At 27.2% G+C, this 12,412-nt stretch overlaps 1 protein-coding gene across 1 annotated transcript; it reads right to left on the bottom strand.

The window, feature by feature from the left end:
• Window positions 1-2,843: 2,843 nt before the first annotated feature.
• Window positions 2,844-11,068, bottom strand: LOC129607480 (uncharacterized). The gene is made up of 4 exons (XM_055518507.1): window positions 11,058-11,068; window positions 6,539-6,663; window positions 5,066-5,268; window positions 2,844-2,852 (listed from the first exon to the last, which is right to left on the bottom strand). The coding sequence occupies exons 1-4, from the start codon at window positions 11,066-11,068 to the stop codon at window positions 2,844-2,846; spliced, it is 348 nt and encodes a 115-aa protein (XP_055374482.1).
• Window positions 11,069-12,412: the final 1,344 nt, after the last annotated feature.

The following is a 12,412-nucleotide window of genomic DNA, read 5'->3' as shown; positions in this document are numbered from 1 at the left end:
TATTAAAATACAATTACGAATTTCTTTGTCATTTAATAAACCCGTAAGAGTTAAAAGGATTTCTTTACAACAATCAAAATGAAGTGGCTTTCAATCTTCTATATATTTAGTTTATTGGCAATGATATCAACATTGACAATGGCAGAACCACTTGGTAATGCACGAAATAAACAAAAACAACAAAAACCGCAACAGTCACGCATCGATGATAACAGAGCTGGTGATTTCAATTTCTAACCGTATATTTCTCATATTTCAAACTGGAAATTTAAAAAAAGAAAAATATGATATCAATAATAAAATTACACCCTCATATGTACATACATATATGTAGGAATGCGTACATATATGAACAAGGTATAAAAGCTTAAAATTGGACTTTAAATAATATTTAAAAATTTATTCAAAATTTAGTTATTAAAATTTAATTCAATTAAATAAAAAAGGAATTGTATTGCAGCTAGTAAAAAATTTTTCAGACTTTTTTTATTAAATAAAAATTTAATTAAGAATTGTGTTAAGGTTCAAACCAGTGAAATCAAAAATATTTGGCAGTGTAATTGGAGAAATGTTTTGAAAATACAATCTTCATTAATTGTTCAAAGGACAGTAGTTGAATTCATAACAAACCTTTTGGAAAATAGAGAATTACAAACTGGTACTAGATGGTTTGAAGATCTTATTCACTTATCTAAATTAAGGAAAGAAATTGTTATATCAGTTTAGATTTCATCAGATTAAGAAAATTATTTAATCTTTTTATACCCATATTGTAAAAGTCTAAACCCAAATGATTATTTAAAATTTCATAAAACAAAACGTCATCGAACAGAAAATTGTTCCTTGATTGTTGATTGGATTGTTTAAATTGCTGAAAATTAAGTTTCCTACAAATACAATCTAAGTAATTACTATTTACTTATATTTTCTTAACAAATTGGGAATTTCTTATAATTATAGAGCTTACTTTTTATTATTGTTAATTCATAAAATTTGTATTTTTCTTGAATGAATCTTTTCATCTACACTGTATACAAAATGAAAAAATACAATTGACACGTCTTACGAAGAATGAATCAAACGTAATGATACAGCGAAATTTATTTTGATCCGAAATACTATTTCATAGATAAAACCGGATCTTTTAAAGATGGACTCCTAGACGTAGGACGTTGGCAAATAAAGAAGTGGTTTTGTTTAATTTATTAAAAGTTTTCACATTACATTATAGCATACATTATAAGATTCACCCTCAATTATTGGTTTTTAATTAAAGTAAATAATAAAATATTTGATTTATAAGAAACCCGGATTTAACATTTGTACAAACATACATTCATACATATATAAAATTTGGTAGACAACGATGAACTTATCTAGATAAAATTTGAAAATTAATGACTTTAAAATGAAAATTATATAGTGGGAAATTGTAAAGTTGGTATAATAAAATATGATTATAAAATATGATAACAAATTGTAGGTATGATATAAATTTAGCATTCCGTTTATAACACTAAGATATAATAGTATATTTCACAAACACACATACAAATATATATTGCAAGTTCACCTCTCATGTCAATTTCACCAAATTTTCATATGAAATTTACAATAGTAAATGCTTGAATTCTTTTCAATGCGATAGGAACGGTTGTAATGCTGAAAACTGTCAAATTTGATCCAATCTTGAAAGATACTTTGTTTAGTAGTGGAACTGATTGTTTATGATATTTACCTGGCAAGTTTAATAATAATTTCCTTATACACCAGAAGGTGTATTACCTTATTGCAGTTCTCATACACCTCTAACCCAGTGTTCGTAGTTATTAATATCACGAATTGAAATGGTCAATTAAGAGCTAAGTGAAATACTTTTCACTATAATTTTTATGTTACCAATACCTTTAGAAATTTATTGCATATATCCAAACATGTATTATGACGTCATTTTTACAGTAAATCTTGTCGGTTCTTCACCACTTTAATTTGCTTTTAATTCGCTACAGACTTACACATATTGAAACACTTATAATCTCGTTATAACAAATAGTATAATCTTCCTATTATATGAATAAGTATGTAATTTTCCACTATCCCTTAATTACAGTAACTTTTAAAATGGTATATAAATATAAAGAACTTTCAAGAGATCGTATTTAGTTTTAATTTAAAAATAAGTTAAATAAGTCTTACATCAATTAGTCAATTTAAAATTGTCGAAAATTAATATTAAAATTCAATTTTAATATTTCCATTTAATATTAGAAAAATGAAATTGTTAATTACTTTTGGATTTATTTTAATATTGAACGCAATTGTAACACAAGGAACTTTTGTTAAAAAAGGAGGGAGTGGTTCAGGTTGTGGAACATGCGGTGGTAAGGGTGGTGGTAATAGAGTACCGGTTTACAGACCTCCCGTACACCAACCTCCGGTACACCAACCACCAGTACACAGACCTCCAGTACATAGACCTCCAGTTCATAGGCCACAGACGATTCCGGTTGTTGTCGTGCAGGTGCCTGTCCAAAGACATCCTCCGGTTCATAAGCCAAAGCCAAAGCCACGAGGTGGCAGTTGCGGAGGTTGTGGAGGAGTAGTATCACAAGGCAGCGGACATCCCGGAGGAATTGGTTATGGCGGTGGTTTTGGATTTGGTTTCGGCGGCGGAAGTGGAGGTGGAGGGGGCGGAGGAGGAGGAGGTGGTGGAGGAGGAGGAGGAGGAGGGGGAGGGGGAGGAGGAGGTGGTTTTCATTAACCGTTTATCAGAAAAAAAAATTGTTAAAAAATTATGCAAAAACTTTATAATAATTAAAAATTCACAAATCTGACAAATTACTTTAGAGTACCTATGTACATAATATAAAATGTAAAATAATATAAAATTACATCTAAAACTGTAGAATGTCACTTAAAATATTAATTAGAATTATTTTTTTTTAATTGTTTTTTATAATAAAAAGATAGCGCTTCATAGTGAATCAGAAAACAAGTGATTTTATTTAAACTAAGATTATAATTAGACTAGTTTACTAACTGTTATAGAAAGGCAAAAGTCTTTTCAACATTAAAAAGTTAGCAAAACTGAGTAGTACGAGTAGTAATCGTTTAATAGTAGGGAAGTGGTGTATTTTCATTACTAATAGTGGGGAATAAGTGTATGTGGCTCACTGTTATGTGGCCACTTTTATACGGGTTTGACTACATTATTTGGGTAAACGACTTGTATTTCTTACTTGAATTACTCAATACATGGGACAAATAAGAACAGATCAAAAAAATTTTTTAAAATGTATGGAAAATATGACATATCAGAATTTTGGCGGGTGGAACATTTTGCACTCACAAATTTAAAAAGAATGTGGATGTGGAACAAACTTACAATCCAGAAGAGATATTAAAAATCGGATTTCAGATTCGAAAATATCAGGAAGAAAATTGTGTTGAAAAGTTAACTTCAAACTATCACGTATCTTTTATTTATTTGGTTACTTATTTCAATCACAAAAATGCCTAAAGAGACAAGTCTCATTTAAAGGCTTTATAAAAAACAATAAAAATATGTTATACATATGTATATTTCCTAAAAGCTTTTCGGAATTTAAACAAAAGTGCAAAAAATTAATAATTTTTCTTTAATTTTTTTTTGTTTAGTGTTAATTCAGTTATCAAATTTTTTAGTAAAAAAAAACAATTTCAAAATTTAATTATAAGATTTAATAGAATTTAGTTGATTGGTACTCTGTCGTAATTATTAATACATGTTTCTCGAAGATTCTTTTTCAGTTCCGACTTATCGAGTGTCTTTATATTTTCAGGAATTTCATTCAGATGTTTCAAATTTTGTTGTTCTTTTTGTCAAGATGAATCAATTGCTTGCTTCTTATGTTGGCTTCATGATGATCACTTCTTGCACGTAGTAAGTTGTATGGTAAAATAAATTTCTTCTTTAGAAATATCATATTTTATAAAATCTTTTATCAACATTATCATATTCTGGCTATGAATGAATTCGGTATGCTCAAGCCTATTATAGAAGGACAGATTCTTTAACGCTTGGTTTTGAATGACTTGAAGCTTGCCATTATTTTCTTTGGAGTAAACCCTCCCTAATGTTAAAGCATATACCTCACATGACTGTGGAAAACTAAATAAAAAACGGATGTCTTAATGCTGGTTGGAAGAAAATATGCAATTCTTTTAAAGACACCAGCAACGGGCGACAGCTTCTTAAATAAACATGTTTGAGTTTTCCAGTTAAGCTCAGAGTCGATCCATGATCCAAGGTATTAAAGTTTTCCACTTGCCCTAAAATTTCATCGGAAATTACTATTTTTGGTGATGGTATTCAGCGTCAATTTATGATTTTGTATTCATTTTACTAATTTTGCTAAATTTTCATTGATATTGTTTTTTAAGCCGAGGTAAATGATATGATTAAAGACTAGACACACATCATCAGCGAATAGGAATATCTCTGCATTTATGCCGACTTGACCTATTCCCTCCATGTAAATTAAAAACAAAAAAGACCCTAGAACAGTGCCCTTTGGTACATCAAAAGTAATTGACTCATGTACGTATGTGTGCACATATGTACGATTCCAATTTTTTCATTAGAAGTTAGTTAATGTGCACAGAATCCAAATAGGTATAATTTACAATTTTTGGTGCAAGCCAAAAAAGGGATTGAGATAATTGAATACCAAAAATTAAGATAATAAAATAATAAAAATGTAGGTAAGTTTATGATTAATTTCGACTATTATAAGAATTGAAATTTAGGAACAGAATACGAGTACAAAGAGGAAGCTATAAAAAAAATAAGAAACTGAATATAAATTTTTATTCACAAAAAATAAAGCTTGAATAATACAAAAATTTAAGAATTTAAATTTTCATTGTTTTACACCATATTTTTAAATTAGACCTTAGATATTCCTTGTAACTCACTTAGTGCAACTAAATGTCGCGATCTTTTTTTCGAAAGTTTTCTTTTTTTTGATTTTGATTGTTTAGTTTTTCCTTGTGATTTCTTTAAAAGTTTAGCTTTTCTTCTTGCTATCCTTCGTCGTCTTGCTTCTTCAGGTGTTTCTACATCACCTGCTGCACCACCTGCTCCTCCACCAGCCCCAACCCCAGCCCCAGGAGCTCCAACACCGGCTTCAGCCCCAGCTCCCGTTCCTCCTCCACCTGCTCCATTCATTACACCACCGCCATAACCTCCTCCATAACCGTAACCATAACCATGATGGCATGGAAGTGCTTCAATTAAAATCAGTAACGTGTTAATGAAAATTATAAAAAATATTAAAATTTTCATGTTTCCACTGTAGCATACTTCGTTTTAAACTAAAGTAAATTTCTGCTTCACTTCGTCATAAAATAGTATGGGAAAACTGTAATGTAATTTTTAATTACAGGTACATACGTTTAAGCTTTTGTGTGAAACAGGTAGATATGTAAGATATTGGAAAACATGGTTTAATTTCTGTTACAAAAAAATAAATTAATTAAATTTTTTTTTTTGTAAGCGCATTTTATTATTAAAATCTATATTCTCATTTTAATAATAAAATGTACTTACATTAAAGTTATTTTGTCTCTGTATGTAGAAGCGCACTGCCGGTGGCAGAAGAACTGCCTGTGGAAGCGCATGTGTTTTAGAGTACGTATACTCATTGACTCATTTTGTTGATATTAGTGTGAGTATTTGTTTTATACATCGTTCAAAATTTAAAAGATATTTGAATTTTTATAAAAATTTAAATCCAATAGGCGAAAAAAAGATCTTGTAATAATAACATCACTCTTATGAGAATTGACAAAGAAGCACTTAAAGTGAAAGTAGTTAAAAATATTAATAAGTACGCGAATAATAAATTAATATTAATAAATAAGTGAACAATGAATTAATTTGCAAAAAAATAATAAAATTTACAATAAATTTGATTTTACAGTCGGTAATATTAGACCGTGCAGATATGCCATTACAGTTACTAAATAAAATAACACTTGATCAACTGGCAACTTGTCAACTGCAAAAAAGTGTTAAATCAGATTATCAAACTGGGACAGATTGCAATCATGAATAACTGTAAGAGTCTATAGTAAGAGTGAGATGTGTCGAACACATTTGCAGCTGTCATCGGCAACGAAACTGAATTTATTTGTTTTAAAAATAATTTTTTTTCATAAGTACCTAGATTGAATCATGAATTTTCATTTTTTTTAAATATTTTAAAAGTTGTCTTTGAATGTGTCCAAAAATGGTTCACCAAAGTGGTTTTCCAAATTTTGTATGTGATTGTTTCAAACTACCTAAAAACAATTTGTACTTTTCACAACTTAAAAACAATTTTATTAAATTTAAGAAATAAAAATTTAGTTTTTTTTTTTATGCAATAAAAAGTTTTAATTTTTTATTATTTTTTACATAATACAAATTATGAAATTGAAAATCGTTAATCCCATGCAATGCAAATCCATAATTATGAAATATGATAAAATATGATGTTTTCTTATCCTTTTTTACCGCCTTTTCCACCCATTTTGCCCATTCCTCCTCCTCCTTTCTTTCCGCCTCCTCCTCCACCACCTCCTCCTCCTTTACCTTTTCCACCAGGAAGTGGATCCGCAACAACGACAGCTGCTATTACACTTATGATCAATAATAAGAATGAAAAATTAAAATATTTCATATTGGCGACTTTCTAAATTTAAAATTCAAAATTTCGAATAGATTGAAGACCAAAATATTTTTTAGTGTATATAGCAATAAGACAAGTTGATAACTGATACAAAGTGTTGTTTAAGAGAAGTCTTTTATATACGAGTTTTTCACATAATCTTTTAACTTTTCACATAATCTACAGCTTATTTTATATATATAATTAAATAATTTAAAATTTTCATATTTTATATTATTTTTTTTCTAATTAAATAATTAATTTTAATAAAATTATTTAATTTCTATACAATTAGTGCAATCAAACACGATTTCTCAATATATACAAAAATATTATGAATAATTATATGCGAAAAAGTATGTATGTGCATATAATTTACGTGATCCCATAGGTAATATACAACAAATCGGACTGAATGAATTTTAAGAGAAATTTCAAGGGAATCACCATAATGTTTTTTTGATAAATCTGTGATAAAAATCTTTATAATTTATATTCACATTTAAATGTCGGATAAACCGGCTTCATTGCGATTTACCTGTACGTGATTCCAAAGATATTGCATAGTATGAGAAATATGTTAATGAATGTTGTAGTTGTTTGACATACTTGTATTTTATATATACAAATATTAATTATTATATTCAATATTATATTCGCTTTTTGACAAATGTATATTTTTTTGCGCTCAAATTAAACTCATCTTTTAAATATTGCATAAAATTATATGTTATATAGCTCGTATAAATGCAATGTACAGATAATTATTATTAGACGTACAATATTGAACTATTTCCAGTTAGAATGACGTTTTTCATGAGAAATAAATAATTGATACAATTATGAATAATAGATATAACCAACACGAAACTGTAGTAACATTAATTTTAAGCAAATTTCCAACAAATTCAAAAGAAATAACGTGTCCGTGTTCTGTCCGTTCATATGTGCATCATCTTTATTGGTCGCCATTGTGCTTGCAGACACAAGACCGGTCTCTAGAGCCATTCCGTCTTCCTGAGAAACCAACGAAAATAATCTTGTCCTTAGTAGATCCGAGCACTCAAAGAGGTATTAAAAAAGTGTTTCTTTTTTTTTCAATCTTATGAATTTTACCGACAGCTGGGATATGAAGAATAAAAAGGAAGTTCCAGAATTGCCGCATATTCGCCTACCGACCAGTATTCTGCGTAAACTGCTACCATGTTAGAAACGTCCCCCTGCAATATCGAGAGTATTGTCATCCTGGTCGTGTATTTACCCACCGACCAATGTCCAGTGTATAAACTGCTAACATGTTAGAAACGTCCTCTCGCAACATCGAAAGGAGTGGCTAGTATGACCAAATCTTTTCACATGCGCCCGACAAGCGATGGATGATAGTTAAATATTTCGGTGATGATGGTATCGAACAAATAAAAGGCTATTCAAATGGCTATTCTTAGACTATAAATTGTATAGAAGTCTAAGATATTCTATAGATTTTAAATACTAAAAAATGGTTAGTTTTGTTAGCATAAAATTCGTTTCATATCCGAATTCGACTATTATCAATATTTAAATAGATCGGCTATTAAAATTAGAAAAACTCTCCTTTTCTTCCAATTCATTGGGTCTTGGATCGGCAAAATTTTAATTTTCGGGAATCGATTTCTCGATTTCATCAAATTTCTGCAAACTCTAATGAAAATTTATACAAAGACAAGTATACTCTTCTCCGAAAACGAAGTAATTATTATTTTAAATCACAGTATTGCCGTATTATTCAATTATAATGGTAATTCTTCTTGGAAATGTGCTACTTTATTAATGTCCCATAGTGATTTGACTTGAATTTATTAATTTGAATTATTTTTTTTAATTACCTTATTAATAAAAATTCACATGTAATAAATTTAAACAATAAATTTCTAATTTTTATACTAACATTTACATACACGTATAGAAATCAATTAAATGATGAATTCAATGACTTAACCTAGTAGTGTATGTGTGTATATATACAATTTATATAATAGATTTATGTAAAAATATATAGAGTATATAACAATTCTGATCTCACGACATTATTATAATAATTAATTCAGCAACATTTAAGGGCTTTTCATAATCGTGCTTGTTAGTTCATCTCAAAATCAAAATATTGACATATTGGAAATTAATATTATAAAATTATAAATTCTTCAACAAAAGATTGTTTTCAAAACAAAGGAATTGTTGTTTTTATTGAGCTTATTTTACAAAAGTTACTCTTAGTTATTTTTTTTAGAATTTTAAAGTAATTAAGACACAATATTTCTATTCAATAACTTATGATTTAAAACCTTATGTTGTGGTATTCAATTCAATAAATAATGGAAGTAAAGTAACTAATTTAAAAAAAAACCCGTGCTCAAACCAACAGCTCCAAACCAGAGCTTTAAGTGCAGTAAATTATGGTGCATTTAAAATTACTAAAATTTAATATCAATAAATTGTCAAGATTATAGTATTCTTGGTAAACAAGTCGAGTAAGGTTTTGTTACATATGCAAAAATTATCAAAAATTCAGTATATACATAGAACTACTTTCACCTAAATATAAAATCATGTACAGTAAGCAATTTAAGTATTAAGACAACATAATCAAAATACCAATTTTTTATATTAAAAATTTTTTATAACCTTTTCAAAAATTAAATTCTACAAAATGAAATTTTCAGAATGAAATTTCTTAAATCAATTATGATTAAAGGAAAAAGAAAAAAAATTACCCACTCACATATGATTCATTCAGAAAACGAATTCTAGGAATTTTTTTTCCACATTCCATTCTCTATATATTATACACGATATACTCATATAAAAATTCGTCCTTGAAGAATAAAACATAAATTATAACTGTTGTCCTTGGACCAAAGCTCAAAATTACTACATATAACGAGATATGAAATTGTTTCGATAGTGATTTTTTTTCTTCTTTTTTCATATTATTTTGTTTTGCGAATCCTTCACCTTCAATTTTACTTCATATTTTAGTCAATGTATAAATATAAAATAATCTAAATTATAAATATAGCAAGAAATAAGAAATTTCTGTATCCTACACTCATCTAATATTTTATTATATAATGCCTCTTTATATATAAAAAAAATTCATATAGGCAAGCAAAAATAGCACATTATACTATTATTTGATAAAATAATTTTAATATTTCGAAAATAAAATCAATAATCAAAAATAAAACACAATTTCATTCTAAAATTATTGAAAAAGATTTTTTTTATACTTCTGCTTAATTTACTAAAAGTTCTATTTTCACATTCTACCAATTTCCTCAATTCACACATAGACCCCCGCCACCCCCCATCCGCGTACCCCACACACTCTTCCATCTTTTTCCTTATACAGTCAGTCATCCTTAATATTATGATAAAAAATTTGTCTTAAAAATTCACTTTGAATAATTTTCAATTTCGTAAATTGAATTTCGCCATCCTCACACCCTCTCTCCTAACACTTTAAATTTGAGTAAAATTTTCTCTATTCATTCATAATTTTTTTTTATTTTTTTTTTTTTGCTTAATACGCATAAAACATATAGAAATGTATAAATATTACATACATAAGTATGTATGTAAAAATCATATTCAAATAGCGGAATGGATGTTATTTGCCGATTGTCATCATAATATATGTAAGTATGTACATATGTATGTATAACATTAATTTCGTAAATTGATACTTTTCACTTCTATAATATACATACATATATGCATATCTACATACAATCAAATGAATGCACGACTAAAAAAAATTTGTATTTTGAATGATTTTTTGATTTTGTATATATGTATGCAAATGTATGCTTGTAAATCGTAATAAATAATTATTTTGTATATAGAAATTTCTCCCAAATTATAGAGTTTTCTTCGATTTTCTGATATACATATATGTATATAAACATCTTCCCCACCTACAATATTGTTCATTATATACACTTAAGTGTCTTTAATAATGTGTAATATCTTCTTAAAATACATACACGTTCGCATAAATGCTTATTATATATTATCATTCTTACATCCATAATATTACATAAGTATGTGAAAATTATTCAATACAACTAAGCATCTCCTTTTCATTCACATAAAAATATTCCGATTCTCTATATGGTTTTTTGCAAAGTTTATTCTACATAAAATAATAAGATGTAAAAATTCTTGTCGTCTGTTAGCACACATAGAAGATGCTTAACTTTCATATTGTTGAATATAGATTTATTTCCGTATCTCATGTTTAAATAGATAAACTTTCTAGAAAATCGAATACATAGGTTCGGCCGGCTATTTATGTGGCGATCACATAACATAATTTTATTGTACCTGTAGGCCATATTTGTAGAATGTTATCATTTATCAAATTATTGCAATTGGGCTTGAACAATCGGACAACAACCTATAAAATGAAACTAAACAATTGCCTAAATTTGTGTAATATTCATTTTTAAATAATAAAAATTAAAAAAATTTCACCGCTTAATTTACACGAATTTTTTTAACGCTCGGCGAATTTTTTTTTAATTAAATTTTAAAGTTATGGAAAATTGCATTTTATTGCTACTTTAAATATCTACTAACGTGTTTCTAATTATTTCGTGATAAAATGGATTTTTATTGTTATATTATACTTTTTTTTAGTTTTCTTTTTCATCTCTTTTCCTTTCTATTTTTCTTTTCTGGGTAAACGCAGATAACCCGGAAAATTTTTACTACTCCTTTTTATCACAATATAAAAATTAACAAAGACAAAAAATATTGTATTGTTTGTATTTTTCAGTATTTCATACACATATACCAGCATATTTCTAATTAAATACATATCAATGAATATTATCCAGCAGCCAATACAAGTTGTGTATTTAGAAAATAAAATAAAAAAAAAATAATAAAAAATAAAATTATATTAAATTCATTCTTCATTTTTGAAATACATGAATTAAGGGCCTCTCATTTAAGTACTGTAATATAACAATATTAATGTATAAATAATAAAATTTTTATATATATATGTGCGCATAGTATAAGTAGGTACGTAATGATGAAGCATAAAATAACGGTTCTAAAAAGGATAATTTTCCATTTTATGTTTATCTTATATCTTTTTTTTTGTTCTTCTTTTTTATTTTGTTGTATATTGGTAACGGCTTTCAATTCTGTACATATAGTAAACAGAAAAATTTTTTATCAATGCAATGACGTCAAAGGATATGAATGAATTTTGCGCAATGCATAAGTATAACACAATAATACATATCCTGGCCAAATAATAAATCTTTACTTGTATTAGAATCCACATTACAAACACATTTATATTTACATAAAATTCAAAGTATAACAATTAAACATAATCACAAAAAAAATAATGTCTGGAAGAAAAGAAAAAACTACATATTTCAAATAAAAATAGGAATCGCATTGTCGGGAACGTTTTCCCAAAACGGAAATATTGTTTTCCTATACAGAAATGTAGAGGAAATTGAAAAAAAAATGTTCTTAAAATTTTTATTTCACGAAATTTTAATTTATTCACAAACTATATATTTTATTACAACAAATTTAAATTTCAACTCGTATTTTGTTATAAATTAAAATGTACAAATTCAAAGGGAAATATTATATTATAAAATAAAAAGTAAAAAATGAAATAAAATACATAAGATGACAAGAATATATTATTA

This window comes from Condylostylus longicornis, unplaced genomic scaffold (assembly GCF_029603195.1).
Source record: "Condylostylus longicornis isolate FDR11 unplaced genomic scaffold, ASM2960319v2 ptg000027l, whole genome shotgun sequence".
In the NCBI taxonomy this organism is placed as follows: domain Eukaryota; kingdom Metazoa; phylum Arthropoda; class Insecta; order Diptera; family Dolichopodidae; genus Condylostylus; species Condylostylus longicornis.
This window is presented reverse-complemented; position numbering and strand designations above follow the sequence as displayed.

Bases quoted from the DNA above. Each gene is read 5' to 3' on its own strand.
- LOC129607480 (XM_055518507.1), bottom strand. The intron at 5,269-6,538 runs GTAAAAAAGGAT...TTTTAATTGAAG, and splicing joins CAAAATGGGTGGAAAAGGCG to CACTTCCATGCCATCATGGT.